Raw genomic sequence first — 24,401 nt, 5'->3', positions numbered from 1 at the left:
TTTCGCCGCAAATGGACTCCATTGAGCACGCGGTCGGTTGGAAGAAGAAAGGCATGACTCCGCACCTCGTCACAGAAAGGAGGAGTGAGTCGGCCCCGCTCAACCAACCCAGCACGAAGGGTTTGGCTTGAGCGGGTGGAGAGAGAACGATCTGGGAGGTTCGCGAAGGTTCAAGGGTGGGGCTTATATAACCCGTGGGAGACGCCCCCACCTCAGATGAGCGACAGAGATGAGCAGTTTTTTTTTGTTTTGTTTTTGTATACTGAATCGAGGCTCGTGAAAGAGCTAAATGAGTCCAAGCAGCTGAGATACGTGCCACGCTGCAGAGGAGATACGGACCGAGGCAACGCAAGGAGCGTGCGTCGCAGCAGCGCGTAAAGAGGAACTTCGCCCACGCAGTTTGGAACCGCGGGAGTTCGCACGACCGCGGCTCGGCTTTTTGACGGCGGTGCCTTCCGGCCCGACCGTGCCCAGTCCCCGCTGGACCTTCCTTGCCTCTCAAAGCCATCCATCTCCAAGCCATTCATTCCTGCCTGCATTCCCGAGTAAGTGTGATCGTTCGTCTGTCTTTCACGTTGTCCTGGGATATTAATTAAGCTTGTATAGTTAAGCTAATAATTGCACTGTGTCTCCTTGCTCCTTTCTGTCGTTATTTTCTTATCCTTCTTTCTCCTTGGTTATTTGATGGTCTTGTAAATAGTAGTAATAAATTATATTTGTTCTTCCTACCTTCGTCTTCTTCTTCACATTCGGTTGCTTTAGTGATTTCCCCCATTGAGGGCCCGTGGCGCGATTCGGCCGACGAAGATTAATCGGGTCAGTCTTGGTAACCGGCTCATGGTGCAGTTCGCTTTGCTCGGCGCAACTAGTCCATTACGCTGCGACCGTGGGCGGGGGAGTATTTCCTTGCATACCGGTGGGTGTTGGTATTTAGGTCATAGGACGGTTGGGCCTAATACCCTACCCAGCGCTGACCGGGCGTGACGTCATACCCCCAGGACCACGTCGGCCAGTCATAGACGAGGGGACTAATCCCCCTTGGTAAGTGGGGAAGGCCGACGTTGGATTCCGTAACAATATATATATATATTATATATATATATATACACTACATGACCAAAAGTATGCGGGCACCCCTTCTAATTAGTGGATTTGGCTGTTTCAGCCACACTCATTGCTGACAGGTACATATAATCAAGCACACAGCCATGCAATCACCATAGACAAACATTGGCAGCAGAATGGGCCGTACTGAAGAGCTCAGTGGCTCAACATGGCACCGTCATAGGATGCCACTTTCCAACAAGTCAGTTTGTCAAATTTCTGCCATGCTAGAGCTGCCCGGTCAACTGGAAGTGCTGTTATTGTGAAGTGGAAATGTCGAGGAGCGGCAACAGCTCAGCCGCGAAGTGGTAGGCCATACAAGCCTCACAGAACGGATCACCGAGTGCTGAAGCGCATAAAAATCATCTGTCCTCGGTTGCAACGCTCACGACCAAGTTCCAAACTGCCTCTGGAAGCAACGTCAGCACAACATCTGTTTGTCGGGAGCTTCATGAAATGGGTTTGTATGGACGAACAGCCGCACACAAGCCTAAGATCACCATGCTCAATGCCAAGCATCGGCTGGAGTGGTGTAAGCTCGCCGCCATTGGACTCTGGAGCAGTGGAAATGCGTTCTCTGGAGTGATGAATCACGCTTCGCCATCTGGCGGTCTAACGGACAGGTCTGGGTTTGGCGGATGCCAGGAGAACGCTACCTGCCCAATTGCATCATGCCAACTGTAAAGTTTGGTGGAGGAGGAATAATGGTCTGGGGCAGGATGTGAGTGTATGTATGTGTTTGTAAGTGTGTGAAAGTGCATTGAAGATGAACTCATCTAACAATTTAAGAAACGAAGTAAATTCCTGCGTGGGGCTGGTGTGAAAAAATTGACTCAACCCGGGACTCAAACCCAGGAACCTCATCACTTTCGTGGTGACAGCCCACTGAGCTATTGAGTCTCTGGGATATCCTCAGAGATTTCTCACACTAACACTGCGAGCATACATACATCTATATACATATATATGTATGTGTATATATATATATATATATATATATATATATATATATTATATATATATATATATATATATATATATATTAGGGTGCATCAAACGCCCAACTATTTTTAAAAAGATGTTGGATTGATCTGTCCCAAATTTTATTTTGTTCCAATCATAAAATAAAGTTGCTATGCAAAATTTGGTAAGGTTTGGACATCATCTTCTGGGTCCACCTCACCATTTCATATTTTGAGTCGGTGGTATCAGAGTTGGAAATTTGACACGCAGCTGTTTTGAGGCCCATAAATAAAAATGAAAGGATTGACTGATTGCTACATATAATAACTCTTTGTAAAGGTATTATTGTGCTCTGTAGCAATATATCATCATCATAGGGATAGGGATACAATTCATTTATATACAAATAGTCAAAATAATGATTTTTTTCAAAATATGGATATAAAGCTAAATGAAGAGTATTTTTAAAATATAATATATAAATTAAAGAATATCCTGAATGTTGTAGTCATCTTGTCTTTACAGAGATCTTTTAACTAGACAAGATGATTAAAACAATTATTAGGCTATACTCTAATAAAATTGGATAATTGATTTATTTGTTGTACATAATTATGAAATGACATTATTGTTACTAATACTACCTTTTTCTTTCAGATAAAACAATGGATGGCACAGTAAAGAAAGCATCTGTTGCAACAAGAGAGTCCACCAAGGTGTTTGGTCTTGGAAGTGCCATAACTGAACAAGATTCCCAGATCAATGGCACCAGACTTCCAACTTGTTTACAAGTACTACGTTGTTTCATGTGGCACACGGAAGATGGCAAACTTGAACGACGCTCTCGGTGGGAATCGGCAAAGCTTGTACTGCAGAAAGTGACACCATTTTATGGCAAGGCTAATATTCCTATCATCTCTGAACGCAAGGCTATTGAGAAAATTATCAAACTTGCAGATGATAATTCCAAGCTTAGATCAATCCCTATCAACCGAAGAACAACTCCAGCAAGCATCACAAAGGTGAATCAAATGGAGATGAAATTTATGGAGACATTTCCCTTGTGGCCCAATGATGCTAGTTCTCACATCAAGAATCCTGAAGACTTAGCATTCCTGGAATCTATGAAGACAGATCGCTGTGCAACATTTGGCTGCCAAGATAAACTGTTGGCAGATAAGATGCAGCATAAAGTTTGCTGAGGTGGACCCAGAAGATGATATCAAAACCTTACCAAATTTTGCATAGGAACTTTATTTTATGACTGGAACAAAATAAAATTGGGGACAGATTGTTTTCTTGACATAGGGGCGTTTGATGCACCCTAATATATATATATATATATATATATATATATATATATATATATATATATATATATATATATATATATATATATATATATATATATATATATATATATACACACTCAAAGGCAAAAGTTATGTGACACAAACAGAATCAGTGTTAAACTTTTACTGCCACGAATGAAATGTTATTACATGGAAAGACAAATGTTTCAAGGTATGGTAACAATCAACAGTCCATAAGAACAGCGCACCTGGCATATGCAAATGAGCCACAACACAAGAGGGGTTCACACGGTCAGTAGCGAGTGTGTCCACATCGTGCATTGATGCAGGCCTGGCACCTTCGCCTCATTGAGGCCACTAAACGTCGATGAAAGTCCTGGGGAAGATCATTCCATATCCGAGGAAGGATTTGGCGGAGTTCCTGCAGCGTTGTTGGAGGATTCGGATGACGTCGTAAACGTCGCTCCATTTCATCACAGACGTGTTCAATGGGTGACAAATCAGCGGATCTTGCGGGCCAGGGTAACACATTAACATTGTTCTGATTAAGATACTGCTGTACAACTGAGCAACGTGTGGTCTGGCGTTATCGTGTTGAAACGACACTCCAGGGCCGTTCTGTTGCAAAAACGGTGAAGCGGCCATTTGCAAAATCTCGTCTCCGTACCTCACAGCATTCAAGTTCCCCTCAATCACAATCATTGGCGTCCTTGCTGCAGCTGTTATCCCACCCCAGATCAAAACGCCCCCACCTCCAAAACGATCCCCTTCCAGAACACATGGCCTGATGTGACGTTCACCTGTGCGCCTGTAGACACGTGTCCTGCCGTCGGCTCGGTGAAGAAGGAAACGTGACTCATCGATGAAGAGAACTCTTCTCCACTCACCTGCTCCCCATTGCAAGTGTTGTCTGCTCCACTGGAGACATCGACGTCGATGTTCTGGCGTCAGAATTGGCCATCTTGCACGGATACCGTAGACGCGTAGCTGTCGTCGAACTGTTCTCGCAGATACACCTCTGTTGCCAGGTATGGTATGGGCTGTAAGGGTTGCTGGCTGGAACCTGTGTCGGAGGTGCGTGGTTCGAATCCATCGGTTTTGACGTGGAATCGTTACTGGTGGGTGGCCACTACGGGGACGGTCTATAACTTGATTGTTTTGCTGAAAACGTCGCCATAAGTGCCAAATGGTGTTTCTATGGACGTTGAATCGACGAGCAACGTCACGCTGTGAGATACCAGACTGAAGCATACCTATAGCTCTCCATCTGTCATTTTCCCAGAGGAGTGGCATGTCAAACTTGTTCCAGAACGATGAATAGAGGTGTTTTTCTGACTTCTGCACTTCTTAAGACTGCATTGAGTGGAAATGATAAGCGTCTGGTTGTCTGGCCTTTTAAAGTGAACATTGCTGGCCATTTTTCTCGAATATGTCATGCTTCTTGCAAATTTCATGCAATTCGAACAACAACTGCTTGGTTGCGTTTCTTCGACCATTTTAACACTCTTTCTCTGGTTCAAATCCAAAAATTCATTCACAAGATTACCAATGAAAAAATTCCATGTCAATAACTTTTGCCTCTGAGTATATATATATATATATATATATATATATATATATATATATATATATATATATATATATATTATATATATTATATATATATATATATATATATATCTATATATATATATATATATATATATATATATATACACACACACATACATATACATACATACATACGCATACATACAAACACATATATAAATATACTAGCCGAAAGCACCCGGCGTTGCCTGGGTTCTTTTTGAATGAATTCACTACTATAATTCAGCTTTTACTCGCAGCCGGAGAAGATTGACTACTATAATTTAGCTCAGCTTTTAATTGCGAAATGGGCCCAGCCCGGCCGAAGCGGCCTCGACCAGCCTTGCCACCTAGCCTATAATCTTCCCGGGGCCCGCCCTGACATTTTTGGTTATTTTTGAATGAATTTCCTAATATAATTCGGCTTTTACTCACGGCCGTAGAAGATTGACTACTATAATTTAGCTCAGCTTTTAATTGCGAAATGGGCCCAGCCCGGCCGAAGCGGATTCGACCAGCCTTGCCACCGAGCCTATAACCTTCCCGGGGCCCGTCCCAACATTTTTGGTTCTTTTTGAATGAATTTACTACCATAATCCAGCTTTTACTCGTGGCCGTAGAAGATTGACTACTATAATTCCGCTCAGCTTTTATTTGCGAAATGGGCCTGTCCCGGCCGAGTTGGGCCTCGACCGGTCTCGCCACCTAGCCTATAACCTTCCCGGGGATTTTAACGAAGAAAACATAACTTATAGTTACGATGACGGGATTTATTATCTACTCAACTCTGTCACCTCAAATCCCATTATAATATTACATAGAAAACTGTGAATTGTTTGTTTTGATTGGCGACCAAAGGAGTTAGTCATGTGAAAAAGTAAGTACACCCCATGTAAAGTTTTGACTTTTTCAACATATTTCAACATACAGCTATTTGATCTTCATTTCAACAATATTGATAGGTAAAGGTGATATAATATAACAAATATCATGAAACATTTACATTTTGTAGTCCATTGTGTAATTGAAATAAACATAAATGCAAATTTCGCATGTGGAAAAAGTAAGTACACCCGTGGCTCTAATACGTTCTAATAGTAAGTACACCCATTCATTGTTCTCATTGTGACGTCAAAGCAGGGAAAAACATAAGCAGGGATTCAACCCGTGTCCTTATAAAATATAAAAGGTCTTTGTCCGAGGTCACCGAGTTTGATCGGTGCAGCCGTTTGTGCGGCACCCGGAAAACAACATCGTCACAATGAGAACCATGAACGTTATGCGGGAGTCCAAACCTGAGAATGCTGGAGACTAAATCTGAAATTGGGAAAACTAAATAGCCTATTTTACTCCTGGAGATCCCAGGATTACACACCCAAAATATCGTTGAGATCGGTTCAGCAGTTTTTACGGTACCTTCGAACAGACAGACAGACAGACGGACTGACATTTGGTGAATTATAGTAAGATAAAGACACGGGTTGAATCCTTGCTTGAGAGAATTCTAACCCATTTCAACTGAAGGAAACACGTATCGGGAGTACATACGACATATCGACATAGAGATAGCAACATAGCGAGAGCGATTGTGCAACATCTTGCTGATACTTGCTCCCGCATGACGTTATTTTCCCGGGTGCCGCACAAACGGCTGCACCGATCCAGATTTAACGGATGTTTATATAAATCGTTTAAAATAAAAAAAACCTTCAATTTCTGATATTTAGCCTTTTCATTTGGGCCTCCCAATTGAAGCCCCGCCCATAGGGCGGGTACCATTGCTAGTACATACAAATTTATACATGTTTGCACCGACGAACAAGGCCAAAATCTTTGTTGTCGGTCTTCATAATTGTCTGCAAAGGTTTCTTTCTCTTGTTAGCTGTCCTCTTTCTGGTGTCTTTCAGCTTCTTCTCAAACACTGCCTTCCCAAACACGTCCTCTCTCTCTTTTTGCATTTGCTAAAAATAAAACTCATGTTCAGATGAAATCAAAACCGGACGAAGAGGTAAAACACAGCTTCAAGTTCCTCCATAGTTGCGGAGCTGTTTACAGTTTAATGTTGCATGAGAAACTAGAATGGCACTCAGTAGAAACATACTTCCGCCTGGTTGGCCATAACTCTCAAAGGTGAAGAATCACTTAGAAAATTCTACGATCCGGATCCGAATCTTCACGAAAATTGAATCGATTCTTCCTTGTCACACACACAACCTGACCACCAAGTTTTGTCCAAATCCGTCAATAAATTTTTGAGATATCCCGCTATATTTGGTTTTAGCCCTGACAATGGTGAAGAATCACTTAAAAAAATTAAATAATTCTCATATCAGGGGTAAGACAGGGGTGAAAACATAACCTAAAAACATAAATATTATGGCGGAATTGCACATGTTACAGCCATTGGCGTTTCATGACATGTGCAGACATGGGTGATATCACGGATTTTAAAGGTAAACACTATGAAATCACATCATGCATTTCAACTTGGTTGAGAGTCAGCCATACAAAGCTTTACTATACCAATTGGAACCCCATATATGTGTACAGATAGCAGAAAATGACAGGGAAAGCAGTAACGATGACATTCCGAAAATGAAGACCCTGAGGAATATAGAGATGGGAAGGTGAAGACTTTGACACAGACTACGAAGTATGTATAGTAATTAATATACATGCCTCAAGTGGATCCTTGTGCCATCGCTGGTGGAATGTCTTTGTTGTGTAGCATTGACATAAAAGGAGGTGAAAAAATTGAAGGGTTGGAGTGTTTCGTCAACCACCCACCAATTTACGAGACAGTCCTTTAAAAGAAACTGATGCAGGTGCAACTTGAAGGGCATTCGGTAGAGAGCACACCTCCGCGAGGCTGAACAGTTTATGTTTTGTATCCCACTGATAGGCCGGATCTGGATTCGGACCTGAAACAGAATCTAATCGGCTTGCTCTTGTCGCGGAACCCAACTCATCCACCTAGTTTTGTCATAAATCGTCCACAACTTTTTGAAATATCGTGCTATGTATCGTTTTTGGTCCTATCACTCAATGGTGAAGAATCAGTTAATTTTTAGAACCTGATCCGGATCTTCACCAAAATGGAATCATTTTGTCCTTGTCACAACACAAACTCTCTACCAAATTTCATCCGAATCCGTCCACAACTTTTTGAAATATCCTGTTCACAAACAAAAACCAGAGAAGCAACTAGAACATCACTCTGAAGAGCGCATACCTCCGCCAAGCTGAAGTTTGTTTTGTATCCCACTGATAGGCCGGATCTGGATTCGGACCTGAACCAAAATCGAATTGGCTTGTTCTTGTCACCGAACCAATTCATACACCTAGTTTTGTTCATAAATCGTCCACAACTTTTTGAAATATCATGTTTGTCATGTTTAGCCCGATCACTCATTTGTGAAGAATCACTTGAAAAAATTCTCAGATCCGGATCTGGATCTTCACCAAAATCGAATCGTTTCATCCTTGTCACATCCCAAACCTCTCCACAAAAATTTGTCCGAATCCGTCCATAACTTTTGGAGATATCCCGTTCACAGACAGACAGACAGACATACAGACAGGTGAAAACACAACCTCCATCTACTTTCAGTGGTGGAGGTAAGTATGGTTACTCGGTTTGTAAACTAGAAGTTGAAAAACTGAACTGAAAGAATCAATAGAAAACATAACGTATCTAAGTCATAAATAATGAACGTTTGTCTGTGCATGTGACCTAAACTCAGAAAATCTCTGAAGTAGCGAAAGTTTGTGCAATTCCTCTACGGAAGCATCTCGGCCATGGAAATGTCAGGGTGACTCTGTTTTTCCACCATTTCCCGGGGGGTCACCTCCTCCCCAGTATGTTGGGAAGGAGGGGGCGTTATCCATATTTTAAGGCATTTTCAAGGTTTTTGAGACCACCACATGTACCACATATACTCCTGAGACTCCTCCTATGAAAGGTATGGCCAGGAAGGACATGGTTGCAGAAATAAAATCCCAGACGGTCATCTATACAGAAAGGGGGAAATTATTTTGACCCCTCTGTGGAAGTGTATCAGACTTGGGAATGATATGGCAGTTATATTTTTCATGAAGGGTGTGGGGACCCTCTCTTGGAGTGAGGGGCACATTATACTTCATCCGGTTTATCGTGAGAATTTCAAATCGTGCTGAATCCATTTCACACCGTTCGTTGTTCATATGCAGCACTAGGCTGCGGGCCAGTATCATTGGCTGAGGGTGTTGCTGTGCCGCTGATGCGATGCCTTCTGCTGTTTAGGGCAGGAACTTGGAATTTGGTCATAGTGCCGGTGATAGCTCGCCTAATCTTCGTGAAGGACTCCATGGGATCTTTAATAACATCCACCAGTGAATTAAAGCTCAATGTGCCTACTTCTAGGCCATCATATCAGCCCTAGTTATTTATGCAAATACTGACCCCACCGTGATTCATGGATTAATTAATTGATTAATTAATGACATATTTTCGTGAACATGGATAAACGTCAATCTGGATAAACCAGATTTATTGCTGTTTCACTTACTTGTAGGCCTGTTTGTCTTAGTATTGCACAATCATGTTGTGCATGCAATTGGCCTGACATGGAGCTATGAGGTTAACTCAAGTACCATGACATTGTTGGTAACCATAGACTCGACTTTATACTCCTTAAAAGTCATGACATGTTATTTATTAGCCCCCGTTGGCCTTAGTCCAAAAAGGGGGCTTATGGAATGGGTCTCGTCCGTCCGTCCGTGCATTCACAACCATATATTGACCATTTCTCGGACATGCATTTACCGATGTTGTTCAAACATTGCATACAGAAAACGAATGATAGGTTACATATACACGTCATTTTATTTCGAGCTGAGATCCAAAATGGCCGACTGGCGGCCGTTTTGTTACTTAAAAGTGTCCGCAACCCTTTCTCGACATGCATGGATCAATTTTGTTCAAACTTGGCTCAAAGACAACAAATGAGAGTATTCATATGTGGAAGATTTTGTTTTGTAACCTGACTCCGTGTAGTAAAATTACTAAAACCACAAGGGCTCTGACATTTTGTCTTTTTCTTCTTGTATTTTTTCGTTATTTTTTTATCAGAATTTTTTGCCGTACAATGATTGGCCATTTGTTAAAATGGCACCTAAAATAAAAGTGTCAAATTTGTTGACGAGTAATCTGTCCTGGTGATGTAAATGCAATGATTGCGTTATAGCTTGGGCTTACAAGTATCGAGAAAGATTGTCAAATGGGTGATACCAGCAAATGTAGTGAAGTGGATACTCGATGAATTACTTGACCCATATGGAATATATCTCTGGAGTTACAGAAGGGGATTACAGCCTATGGACTTCACAATGAAAAACTCGCCTTGTTCACGGCAAATGTTGAAGTGAAGAAGAAGCTTGAAGATCGTCACGCGACCTCAACCGTTGGTCGATTGAATTGTTCTGTTGACCAATCCGGGCAGCCTGTGACGATTACAGACAACATGGGAGAGACGTAATAGCCTTGTCCCACATCATTGAATGATTGGATGAATCATAACAACCTGTATCCATTTTTCTATCAAAGGCTTTCTTGATTTTTTTTTTTTTAATCAGTAACTTTTTGATCACAACAATAAAGACGTCAAGTTCGCACTGTTTGGTCGAATGATAATCCGATGCCCCCAATCTGAAGTATAAACACGTCTCTGCATTGTGAAAATGTGCTTCTTCTGCACAGACTTATTTCATCAAATGACTGAACTTTCTCTTTGGGAATGGTATCTCACATTTACTTATATTAGGGCATTGATGATTGCTTTGTTTCTCAACGTCGGTGCCTGTTTCATTTTTCTCGCTCCGGCTGATTCCCCTATCTGCTGCGCCATTTTGGTCACAAGAAAGTCGTTTACAAGAAACTTGGTGGAACACATAGCACGGTCTATGGTCATGTCCCCAACCTGCAAACTATGACTGATTCTCCAAATAAAGCCATACTTTTGCAACATAAAGCCCAGCAAATTGGGACATTAAAAGTAATCACAGTTGGTCTACATCGTTGCTGGTGTTGCATCCAGCTAAAATATATTGTTACAAGTTTTGCAAAAACCAAAACTTGTGATTCTCCACAAAATATGCGGTTTAAAAAATACATGCAAGACGAGACATAACAAATGCAAGAAAGTATGAATTTGTATACAATTTGTATACAATGCACATGCGTCATGAAATACGAATAGCTGCTGCAGGTGTGCAATTTGGATGTGTACCCAGGGGGGTGAAACCAGTTTTTTTTGGAAAAACAGACATGGCGTGCTTTAAAAGGTGGACTGTCAAAAATCATATCTATATATATATATATCTAGGAATAAAATGTATATGGACAACCTTGCCAACAAGCTACAGGAAATCTGTAGGAAGCCTCTAAACAACATGACCCTATACGCGAATACGGCGCCTTTAGCGACGATCAGCCATTATGGTTTATCCATGTTCCTTGAGCAATGATGAAAGAAAAACGTAATTCTAACAAACCAAATATATTGTTGCAGTTTTAGAACCCTCACTTGTAAATATGACATTAAAGGTTAACGGTAGCACCCCTAGTTAGTCCACAAGCAACACGTAGGCCACCATAGGAACTCAGTTATTTCATTATTATGTGTTTCAGATAAGGCCGTGTTTCCAATAGTTGAATCTGCGTTGCGTTAATCAAATAACAGTAGGTCCCAATTTCGGCCATTTTGCAACCCCCCTCTCCAAGTGACGCCATTACGCGCCTCTGCCAGCAGCGGCAGCCTTCACTGCTGCCCGTGAGCTCGCTCAAACGACGCCATAAACCATGCGGGCAGGCCTGAGGAAAAGAAGGCGGAACGCCAAGAACAAGGTGTGGCCTGTCAACCAGCCGTCAAAGGCGTGGCTGGTAAGCCCTCACCAACCAACCAGGGCTGAGGCAATATCACCGACGGGCGTGGCTTTTTGGCTGGCGGAGTGATCTTGGCTCGCATAATAAAAGGTGAATGCAAAGCCCTTTCACGGACTTCTTTCGGAGGACTTACGCAGTGTTTGAGGCGTGCACATTTGCAAAGAACTTGTACGGACTTGCTGGAGGCGCGCGCATTGAAAGGGCTTTGAGAGGGAGAGCGTTTGGTGCGAACGTACAGTTATTACTTACGAAGCATACCAGTCCCCCCGCTATATGTAAGGTCCGTTCGCGTTCCAACGATACGCAGAGCTGCCTGCCTGGTTTTTCGCCCGCTGAACCGGAGCTTGGCCTGGAGCCTGGACCCCATCACCGGATCCTCTACCTAGACCCTCCACCCTACCAGCTACAATCCCCGTGTGAGTGTGTATGTTTGTCCTGGGGTAATAAGTTAAGACTGTTTTTTAAGACTGCCCTGTGTCCTTCTTCTTCTTCTTCCTTTCTTGTACATTCTTTCCTTTCCTCTTCTTGTTTGTAATAAATTCACCTGTTCTTTCTGGTTTCGTCTTAATCCCTTCGCTTTCGTCTTTTCTCAATTGAGTACCTGTGGCACGATTAGGAACCGCTCAGAATCGGGTTTAGTCTCATTGTTAACGGCTCGGATCGCGGATTGCCATCCACTCGGCATTTTCCATTGTATCAGTGGTTCGAGCGGGAGTTATTTCCCTGCTTTATGGTCGGGTTAGTAAGTAGGTATTTGGGACTACCTTGACCAATGACCCTAGCTAATACCGACCGGAAGGAGCATTATACATTCCCAGGACTCGGGACGGCCAGCTAAAAGGACAAGGGGATTAACCACCCCCTTCATAAGGGGAGCGCCGACCCCCGAGATCCGTAACAATATCATAAGTAAATTGTTATTACTCCCCGAACCATTTACATCTGAATATCGAGGCATATTTTGGGGCAAAACGTAAAATAATTGTTCAAAATGCACGCTCAATCCTGAACTTAATTGTTACCGTCGCCTGAGGAGAGGGTATTGCATTTGAGTCTGTTTGTCTGTCTGTTTGTCCGCACAGAATAAATATGATTTTCTCTGCAACAGTTGGTCCGATTGACAGGAAATTTTCACCATAGGTGCAACTCCACTTGAAGAATTATATAACGAATCGTAGTTTGGCCGCCATCTTGGAAAACCCAGAAAAACCTCTATATCTCCGAAAGCACTGAATAGAAAAAATTGAGACATGGCTCATTGTAAAGAACTCTCCATGTGGAATAACATCTGTGAATGTTGATGTCATAGGTGCCTCCATTATGACGCCATAATTTGACAAGTACAAAACGTCATCCAATCAAGATGAAATTTCTTGAGCATAATCTATAAATAAATTGGTGGAGAAAAAAAATGATGACGTCATCGGTCACGTGGTTCGGTCGCCATATTTGTTTTAACACAAATGCCTTAAAAACCACTGAAAATACATCCTGAAGAGGGTTTGCAATCTCTGATTTGTTTTGTTTGTGAACGTTTATTTTTCTTGTTTTGTTTGTGAACGTAACATTAGAAGATACATTTCTGTGGTGATCTGCGTTATCATTTTCTGATTCATTGCTGCTGTCAAAGGTGGCAGTGTAGTGAGCACGGCTGCACTTCTTTTTCAATCCCTGACAGCGGCGGCCTATATAACAGGCAATGTTCTTCTTCCCACATGAGCAGTTTGTGTTGCAGCCTTTGGTGCAGCCACAGGAGATCATCTGCATCATCTGCATCATCTGCCGTGGCCAGGTCGGGTATGTGGATTGCACTGGTACCAGCTTCCATCATCCACGGCTCACCCATAATCCTCACGTGGTTCGACACTCGGCTTGCAAATGTGAGTACTCTTGTCGATTGCAGTCGCCAATGCCGCACGTTTGTTGTTGGAATGTGTTCTCTGTGGGCGGTCGCAGCTTCAGCAAAGTTGACTTGTTGTTTAGGAACTTGTGAACTCGGAGCTTTCCAAGGTCTGAGCCCTCGAAGTTATTACCCTTGTTGGTATATACAGCAACCACGAGCTCCTTTGCCTGGTTGATTACATCTGCAGTGATCCGAGCGGGACCTTGATCTTCGTCTGCAAAGTCTTCCAATGCCGAGATGTCGGTTGTCTTGCTTCTGTTTAGACACACCTTCTTCCCAGTAAAGTAGGGGTAGCTGGTGATGTCTCGTCCACTCAGACTGTGAATGAAGGGCAGTCCTCGGCTGATTGCAGGTCCAAGTGCAGCAGCAATCTCATGGATTGGTAGATAGCTCTCTCGTGCAGTTTGAACCCACAGTTCAGGCAAATCTTTCAGCGTTGCAGAGTAGTACACCCACATAACAATGATATCTGTGTCATTTGTGTGGATGATCACTCTGTGTGGATGATCAGTGCAGTATGACCCTGGTATCGGCCTCTTCTTGAGTGGACTCCAAAACAGTGACGTCTGTGACTGTACTCTCTGTAATCAGTACACTCTTCGTTTCTTCCTTGAAGCCACCATCCACGTACAATCGGGTCGAACCTATGGTTGAAGCAAGCTGCTCCTCCTGGCACCATGTCTCACACAGGAAGCTCAGAAGTCCAGCTTTGTTGGCAGACACGGAGAAGAACTCCGGTGGTCAGGGGCTCTGTAATGCTCACTGATTTCAAATTGCCTTGGTGGTCGTGACCGGGTGTACCTATGCTGCTGTTCTGAAGACTTCAGGCTCAGTGGATTGTATTTGTCACAGCGGAAGTGTATGATGGCTGTGCCATCAGGTACATCATTCAGAAGATTGTTTCTGTAGCACCCTGCGATAGCTCCAAAGGTTTCGTCTTTGTGGAAGGACCAGTGACGTACAGTGTGCAAAGCATCCACTGTGACTGCCATCTTCCACTTCAATTGTGGTAGATCAGGAGCAGTGCTCACTTTGGTCTCCTCCTTCAGGATTTTTACCAGACTGACCTTTGTTCCTGCAGCTCTCATGGTTCCATCTTCATTGGACAGTGATGGGGGTGTCTTGCTGCATTCATGAGTGCTGATGAAGTTGACTATGTCATCATATTTCTGTGGCTTGCTCCATTATCCTAGCTCTGGCATTTAGCCACTCATGATAAATTCAGCTCATTAAATAGTTTTCTTACCGGTTTCCCCATCCTGACCTTGAAGCAGATGAATTAGACAGTGCAGATAGCACAAGGCTGTGCTAACAGGCTTTTAGGGCAGAATTATCCCAATTTGACTTGGCACGTGTCAACATTTGAAAGCCTTCAACTCTTAGATGAAAAAAATAACAATTTGTGCATCAAAATGATGAGAAAAATTGGGTCCTCAAAAGGACACCGTTTACAAAAAAAACAACAATGTGTGCGATGTAAATTCTGGAGTAGTTGACGTTTTGTTCCTGAAAATTATATTCTTCATTGCTGGCTGCATGCTTAACATTGCCACACTGGCTTCTTTGAAAGAGCACTAACAAGGGCCAAATGATGGCTGCTAGCTGTAGGAGACGACATATTTCCCAGCTGCCTACTTCAGCCTTTGTGGCAACAAGTTGCACTATCTGACCGACCATGGCTACACAAATTGTGCAAAGTATGGCAATGAACAACAGACACATGAGAGTAAAGTGGCCAAAAATATAGTCAACGGGACGTTTACTTATTTTATTTTTTTGGGTTACTTTCTACCAGTGCATATGTGGGGGATTTCATAGAATTCCCTATGCTAATGGTGACAGCAGCGACACACTCTCATTGGTGTCTGACTGTCTGACTAAAGTATCAACTGTTGACCATATCCCATGTTTGGCCTTGGCAAAGCATTCTCTCAGAATGAGGCTTATTGTCAACTTGGAGCGGTGTTATGAGTTATCCTGACCCTAGGTGAAAGTATTGTTACGGATCTCGGGGGTCGGCGCTCCCCTTATCAAGGGGGGGGGGGGGGGGATGTTAATCCCCTTGTCTTTTTAGCTGGCCGTCCCGAGTCCTGGGAAGTTATAACGCTCCTTCCGGTCGGTATTAGCTAGGGTCATTGGTCAAGGTAGTCCCAAATACCTACTTACTAACCCGACCGTAAAGCAGGGAAATAACTCCCGCTCGAACCACGGATATGATGGATAATGCCGAGCAGTTAGCAATCCGCGATCCGAGCTATTAACAAGCGACTAAACCCGATTCTGAGCAGTTTCCAAATCGTGCCACGTTACCCAATGAAAGAAAGGACGGATGCGATCGGATGGAGAGGAAACCAGAGTATGGGAAGAACAAAGATGGGTTTATTAATTATGTACAAAGAAAGAAGAGGAAAAGAAAGGATGTACAGGAAGAAGAAGAAGAAGAAGCAGGACACAGGGCAGTCTTAAAACAGTCTTATTCTATACCCCAGACAAACAGACACACTCGCACGGGGATTGTAGCTGGTAGGGTGGAAGGTCCAGGTAGATGGTCCAGGCTCCAGTCGACTTCATCCAGGCTCCGGTCCCACGGGTGAAACCCGGCAGGCAGCTCTGCGTATCGTTGGGCATGAGCGGACCTTACATATAGCGGGGGGGGGGGGGGGGGAGGGGCTGGTGTCCTTCAGTGTACGTAATACATGGATGGTCGTGCTAAACGCACCCTCTCCAAGTTCTTTCAATGCGCGCGCCTCCAACAAGTCTGTGAAAAGAAGAAGTCCATTTGCAATGAGCGCCGCTGAATAGTCCTTTCACCAATCCTTTTCGCACGCGTCCTTTCGCCACTGCCGTGTGCACGCGAGTCCTTTCACCACTGCTGTGTGCACGCGAGTCCTTTCGCCACTGCTGTGTGCACGCGAGTCCTTTCGCCACTGCCGTGTGCACGTGAGTCCTTTTACAAGAGCACCGCCATATAAGTCCCTTTGTAGGCGAGCTTTCTCACGAATTTTTCTGAAAGGGCTTTGTGCTCGCGCTCATATAACGCGAGCCAAGATTACTCCGCGTGCTCCAAAACCACGCCCGCCAGCGATCTCACCTCAGCCCTGGTTGGTTGGTGAGGGCTTACCGGCCACGCCTTTGACGGCTGGTTGACAGGCCACACCTTGTTCTTGGCGTCCCGCCCCCTTCTTCCTCGAGCCTGACCACATGGTTAATGGCGTCGTTTGAACGAGCTTCAGCTCAATGGCAGCGAATGCTGCTAACAAGGCGCATAATGGTGGCGCTGGGAGAGGGAGGTCGCAAAATGAACAGAAGGGCCTACTCCTTATTTGATTGACGCAACGCAGATTCAACTATTGGAAACACGGCCTTAACTAAAACACATAATAATGAAATAACTGGAATTTCTAAGGTGGCCTACGTGTTGCTGTGGACTAACTAGGGGTGCAACCTTTAACCTTTAATGTCATATTTACAAGTGTTATTTATTTACGACAAGTGTGGGTTCTAAAACCGCAACAGTATATATAAAGCCAAATTTGGGTTGGTGCTGGCTGAGATGTTGGTGCAGGCTGTGCATGATTGTAATGACTGTGATGTCATCCATGCTGGCATTACTGTCCTACACGCCACTTCAGCATCTTCCCTGCATGTATTATTTTTATATCTAGTTAATAGATCTCTTGTAAACTGTCCGAGTTGAGATGAGGTGCTTTATTAAACCCATGCCACATATTTTGTCTGCAGCAAATTATTTTTGTATTTCTAACAAATAGTATAGAATTTTTGGTTTTCCCAAAACAAAAATCTAAGCTAATTAAAAAGCTAAGACAGAGGACAGCAGATTCACAAACTGATAAGGAAACAAAAACATCACACATTTATAGTGGACTAGCAAGGTAACCTTCTTACGCATGGGTGGGAGCCCAGAAGCAAACAGTCAATGTGGAAACGGTGAATGGCAAACAATCAACCAATGAATTCCACATTCCTGTGACACCTTCAGTCGAACATGAGACATGGATAGCCGGTTCGTGAAAGACTTGGGCAGAAAAACGGTGAATACCAAAACATTAACCAATAAATTCTACATTCCTGTGACACCTTCAGTTGAATGTCAGGCATTGAGAGCTGGTTCTTTTTTTTATGTTGAAAGCTCCAGTCACAGACCGTGTAGTCCTCATCGAGGCCAGGCCTGAAATAAAAGAGCTATAATAAATTTATAAAATATATTAATATATTATATTTTATATACACTACCGGTCAAAAGTTTTAGAACACCTCAATTTTTCCAGTTTTTATTGAAATTTATGCAGTTTAATGTCTCAATGTACTCTGAAATTAAGCATAGAACAAATAAACAATTGGAGATAAAAAAAAAATCATGGAATCATTTTGTTTAACAAAATTTAATTTAAATTTTTGACTCGGCAAAGTAGCCAGCTTTTGCAGATTTCACCGCCGAACACACTCATGGCATTCTTTCTACAATGGAAATCAAATATTGTTCGGGAAGTTCTTCCCAACACTGTTGCAGAAGTTCCCACAAATGTGTTGCACTTGAAGGTTGCTTTGATTTCACCCTTCTGTCCAGTTCATCCCAAACCAGCTCGATGGGGTTTAAGTCTGGAGACCATTCCATGATCTGAAGCGTACCGTCTTCTTATTTTCCTCGAAGGTAGTTTTGACATAGCCTGGAGGTGTGTTTAGGGTCATTATCTTGCTGTAGGATAAACCCCTGACCAACTAGGCGTATACCAGAAGGTATTGCATGGCGCTGCAAAATGCTGTGGTGTTGCCCTTTTGGTTCAGGGTGCCAGTCACTCTGTGCAAGTCGCCGACTCTACACTTTCTAAAGTCTACTACACAACACTTTCTAAAGGAAAGACCGACACTTTTAAGGGTTATAATGGTCTGTCTGTCTTCCTGCTTACCTTTGTACCATTTCAGGTTATTCACTGGACTTGAATTGCTTAAATTTCAATAAAATTGGAAAAATTGAGGTGTTCTAAAACTTTTGACCGGTAGTGTATATTATATATAAAATATAATAAAGGAAAAATAAAAAGGACATAAAAGGTTCATGAAGGACTTGGGCAAAAAACTTTCTGCAGCTGTCCCCACCAGAATGTGGATATAATGTTTCTAATACGCAGTCACTGGTGAAACTGCAAATGCCGAATCCGCGAATGTGAACAAAAAATTACGGCATCTGATGGGTGGAACTTGAGAATCTCAATTGTGTTGAGAAATTGTGGAAGCCGTGAAAGTGTTTACACGCAGAGAAAGATCGGCATCGTATGGGAGGAAACATAAAATCTCAATTGTGTTGACATATTACTGAACCAGTGAATGTTTCTACATGCGGTAAATGGCGAAATTGCAAATATCTAACCCGTGAATGACTTTACATGCCGAGAGAGCAGTTTCATATGGGGGGAAACTCAAAATCATAATTGGATTGAGAGATTTATGAAACCTCCCACCCACCTTGGGACACCTGCAGGGACCCCAAAAGGCGCTCCACAGAATGCTTGGTGGGCTAGCCCCAAAACTGAAGGGTTAGTTTGGAGACAGACAGACAGACACTCCTATTTTATTATATAGAGTGCAGAAAGAAAAAGGGTGAGAGGGATGGCAAAGTGATCAATGAGGGAGCAGGGATGTGTTTGGGAGAAAGCATGAGATGATTAAGGGCAGCAGTCTTGAAGGACTGGCACAAGACAAGAAATACAGGGAGTTCTTGCCACAGACAAGCAAATTGAGGAATGAATCAGGTGAGCATTCAGCTTATAATTGTGGAGTGCATTGAGGTGTGGGATTCTGGAAGAATGCTTATGAACTGGATGGGCTGGGGGAACATTGTGTGACAAGAGGATGGAGGAAGAAAGAACAGATGTGAGGTGATGGAAAACTGATAGTCCACCAATTTACATGCAGCGAGTGAGAAACAGGCTTTATGATTCAGCTCTCCTGCTAAGATATGCCTATAATGTGGCAAACCTCAAAATCAATCGCATCTGGAGGAGGGAAGCATCTGCACTCATACTCTACGATACTTCTGATGAACCCGTTATGCACCGTAATGAGCTTTGAGTATCTCAGAATATACTTAGCTTCTATGTTGAACACTGAGCTGTCTGCCTGCCTTAGAAGCCAGCATGGTGATGTGATATATTCAAGACAGTTTGTGAGACCTGGGATATCTGGTGACTGCACCGAATTAGACTGCAGGGATTGTAAGCTGATCCTATGGAGCAACAATGTGAGAGGAAGGGATCCTCCTGTGTTGAAAGATATTTTCCAAGTAGCTGACCATGACATTTTTTCCAGATCTGCATAGATGCCTGCTTCCAGAAATGTGGTTACCTGTTCTGCACAGGGTGAGGTCACCCACAAAGTACACAGAGGATTTTTCAGGGAAGCAAACGAGGTCAATTTTATTGTATTTATTTTTTTTGTATACAAGATCGAGGCTCGTGTAAGAGCTAACGTTAATCACAAAAAAAACATAAACGGACACATAAAACGGATAATAAAGGGAGCGGGAGACAAGTTGGGGAGAGAGAGGGAAGCACACATGTACAACAGTAGAGAACAAGGACACCGGAAGATCCGTGGAAGGGAGAGGGCTTGGGGGGAGGAGTGGGATGGAAGAGAGTGAGGGAGTTTGTTCCAGAGGCAGGGAAAAAGAGGAATGGAAGAGTGAAGGTGAGAAGAGAGTCTTGATTTTGGCAGTTTCACGACAGAGACAGAGAGAGAGAGAGAGAAGGAGAAGGAGAAGGAGAAGGAGTAGGAGAAGGAGAAGGAGAAGGAGAAAGAGAAAGAGAAGGAGAAGGAGAAAGAGAAGGAGAAGGAGAAGGAGAAAGAAGGAGAAGGAGAAAGAGAAAGAGAAAGAGAAGGAGAAGGAGAAGGAGAAAGAGAAAGAGAAGGAGAAGGAGAAAGAAGGAGAAGGAGAAGGAGAAGGAGAAGGAGAAGGAGAAAGAGAAGGAGAAAGAGAAGGAGAAGGAGAAAGAGAAGGAGAAGGAGAAAGAGAAAGAGAAGGAGAAGGAGAAGGAGAAGGAGAAGGAGAAGGAGAAAGAGAAGGAGAAGGAGAAGGAGAAGGAGAAGGAGAAAGAGAAAGAGAAAGAGAAGGAGAAGGAGAAAGAGAAGGAGAAGGAGAAGGAGAAAGAGAAGGAGAAAGAGAAAGAGAAAGAGAAGGAGAAGGAGAAGGAGAAGGAGAAGGAGAAGGAGAAAGAATAAGAATTTTCCAGAGAGTCAAAAGGATCGTTTATGAAGACCAGAAAAAGCACAGGGCCCAGAACACTGCCTTGAGGAACTCCAGTCTGAACAGGAAGGGGAGATGAGAGAAATCCATTCAGGGCCACACGTTAACTACGACCAGAGAGGAAGTCCGCAAGCCATGCGTGGAGGTTTCCATGGATACCACAGGAGGAGAGATTGTTGAGCAGGGCGGGATGCCAGACCGTATCGAAGACTCGAGATATGTCAAGGTAGACAGCTCTGATTTCCTGTTTGGCATTGAGGACCTCCATCCATTGTTGAGACAGCAGAAGCAGCATGTCCAGAGTGGAATGACCTGGTCTGAATCCAAATTGATGATCAGATCAAGCCATTGGAGAAGAGGAAGTATTTGATATCTGAAGCAATGATAGATTCCATGACTTTGCTGATAATTGGGAGCAGGTTGATTGGTCTGGAGTTGCAAGGATCTGTTTTTGCACCTTTCTGATGTAAAGCGATAATGGCTGATTTGCAAGCTTATGGCAGATGACAATGAGCAAAAGAGAGGGTGAAAAGAACAGAAGAGAGGGTGAGATAGAGTGGCAGAGCAGGATTTTAGGACCCGTGGGCTGATGCCGTCTGGGCCAGTTGCAGAATCAGAGTCGAGGTTTGACAGAAACGTATCCACATTGTCAGGAGAGAAGGACACATAGTCCAGGAGCAGCTGGGTTCGACTGGGTAAGGTTGGTACAGAGAGAGATGGGTTTTGGACACAAGATTTTGAGGCAAACACAAAAGTTGAGGCATTCAGCTTTTTCTCGTGCGGAGTCAGCTGTGTAGCCGTTTGAGGTGAGGGAGAGGATGGGGGGGGGACAAACACCAGAAATATATATGACCAGACACCACCAAGATTTGGAGGAGGGAGACAGGTTTGAGAATTCAGTCTTGAGATTAGAGAGATATTGTTTCCTGGCTCTCCTGAGGGTAGACACACACTGGTTCTGAGCTTTGTGAAAGGAACGGAGATTGCCTTCCATTTGATTTGCCTTCCATGAGGAGAAAGCAAGTTGTTTCAGGGCAACTACCTCACCACAAGATTCAGTCTACCATGGACATGAGGAAGGGTATGACAACTGAAGATGAGATGGGATAAATCTGTGCCTGAGAGGAGCAGTTTACTTTGGAAGAATTCCCAGGAGGAGTTTATGTCAGACGCATTAGAGATTGGATACCAGTCCAGATGATTGATGGCTGCTTGCAGACCATGCCAGTTGGCCTGAGTGAAATGCCAGACTCGTTGATGCTGAGGAGGATCACTGAGAATGGCCAGAGAGATGTCCTCTTTAACAAGCAAATGATCAGATGAACCGATTGGAGCAGAAGAGCAGCAGACATTTGCCGGGAAGTTTGTCATAACCAAGTCTAGAAGAGACTATGCTCCGTTGACTGAGATCCGAGTCAGGAAATTGACAGATTGTGTCAGTCCCAATGAGTCACAGAAGTCGTTTGCTGAGGTGTCATGGCTGGTGAGAGAGGTACCCACACCCAGCCAACTGGCATGGTGACAATTGAAATCACCACATATGAGGAAGAGAGAGTTCGGATGAGTGGATAGAAGTTGGTCCATGTTGTCAGACAGTGAGATGTAGATGGAGTCATCACTGTGTGGTGGACGGTGCAACACACATGTGAACAAAAGGTGAGAGCGAAGGGGAAGCCGTAGCCAGAGGTACTCCTGGGGTGAGGTGGAGAGAGGGCAGTGCAGGGAGAGTGAGGAAGAGAGTTTTGGATAAAGATAGCAACCCCACCACCAGGACGAGGCTGAGGTCTATCCTACCAGAGGAGGGAGTAACCAGCACGGTATATTAAGGAATCAGAGACATCTTGAAGGAGGAAAGTTTCTGCTAAGCAGATTAAGTCGGGTTGGTCAGAAGCAACCTGTATGGAGAGATCAGTCAGGTTTGAGCGAAGGCCCCGGATGTTTGAGGTCCATACCGTTAAGGAAGAGTATGGGAGAGCATCGGATACAGGGGAGGGGTAGGGTAAGATGAGGAAGAGGAGGCGGAGGTAGTGAGAGCTGTTGACAGTGTGTCTGAGATTTCAGAAGAGCGAGGAGAAAGGAAAGGATCAAGAGGACAAAAGGTTTGATGGTGATTGGATGAGGCACAGAGGTGTTGTTTGAGGGGGGCAGGGGGCAGAGCGAGGAAGAAGGGTGGAGGAGATGGAGGCATGAGTTGGAAGGGAGAGGGAGTGGGGAGGAGGCCGCTTTGAGGAGAGGGGAGAATTGGAGATAAATGGAGGGTGGGAAGATTTGACGGGGAGTGGGGGGGGGGGGGAATTTAGGAGGAGAGGAGCGAGGGCGGAGTTTGGGAGGGGATGGGGGGAAATTTGAAGCAGAGTGATTAGGGGGGAGTTTAGGAGGGGAGGTTTGAGGGGGGAGATTTGAATGGGATGGGTGGGGGGGGGAGAGTTTTGGAGGGGAGGGAAGGGTTGAGGGGGGATTTTAGGTGGGGAGGGGCAAGAGGGAGATTTGATTAGGAGGGGTGAGTTGGGATTTTAGAAAGTGTTGGACGATTAATGAAAAACGAACATTTAATGAAAAATGGGGGTCTTGTGATTTTAAAGGCAGATATTCACTTGAAAACGTTGGAGGAGGGGTGGAATGCAGGTGAGTTTAAGGAATGTAGAAAGGAAGAACTGTAAGGGATTTAATTTTTATTTGAAATGGAGAGATTTGTTGAGTAAATTGAAGACCACCGTTTGAAGAAGAAGAATAAAAGCGTGTTATGATATACAACAGAATACAACACAGCAGGGGAAAGTTTAAACATTTTTAAGTGAAAACTATCTGGGTAATTTCCCTAAATGAGGGCATGAAGTATTCCAGAACAGGTTCAGAAGCAGGAACAGAAGAATGGGGAATTGACAGCCAGGTGAGCAAAGAACGAAGGAACAGGGAGGTGTATAAGCAATTGTGTTAGAATGGGAGGAAGGGCCTACTTTTTAAATTCTTCGTTAATATATTTATTTATTTATTTTTGAAGGAGAAAGGTTGAAGGAGTATGGTGAAAACTAGAATTGGAAAGGTATCGGCTGGAGAGGATTGAGATATGAAGGAGGGAGAGAAAAACATGTGGGGCGAAACGCGTGATTGCAATCGGGGGAGGGGAAGGCATGAGGAGAGAAGGAAATTATTAATATTTTTTTATTAAGACTTTAAACAAAGGGTAAGTTCGGGGGGAGTATGGAGTGAAAAGAAAGACAAAGAAAAAATCAATACAGTGAGAGAACGAAAGTAAATAGACAACAAATGACCGCCGATGAGACAGGGAAGCCTCAAGGGACCAGGCCCGAAAACGCGGCACGAACAAATGACGATTACACACAG

General features: G+C 43.8%; 1 protein-coding gene across 3 annotated transcripts in view; it reads left to right on the top strand.

Moving 5' to 3' along the window:
• The window catches only part of LOC137426277 (uncharacterized), a 13,738-nt gene extending 10,379 nt beyond the window's left edge, over positions 1–3,359 (top strand). For all 3 annotated transcript variants that reach the window (XR_013622999.1, XR_010984253.2, XM_078775174.1), the window contains one exon: positions 2,725–3,359. Coding sequence is in view for 1 of the 3 variants with exons in the window: in XM_078775174.1 (XP_078631300.1) it covers positions 2,725–3,269 (545 nt within the window). In the remaining 2 variants the exon portion in view is untranslated. The remainder of the gene's footprint in view (positions 1–2,724) is intronic.
• The last annotated feature ends 21,042 nt before the right edge of the window (positions 3,360–24,401 follow it).

The sequence above is a fragment of the Myxine glutinosa genome, chromosome 4, assembly GCF_964187855.1.
Source record: "Myxine glutinosa chromosome 4, kmMyxGlut1.1, whole genome shotgun sequence".
NCBI classification, from domain to species: Eukaryota; Metazoa; Chordata; class Myxini; order Myxiniformes; family Myxinidae; genus Myxine; species Myxine glutinosa.
Note: the sequence above shows the minus strand (reverse complement) of the source record. Positions and strands in the feature narration are given on the sequence as shown.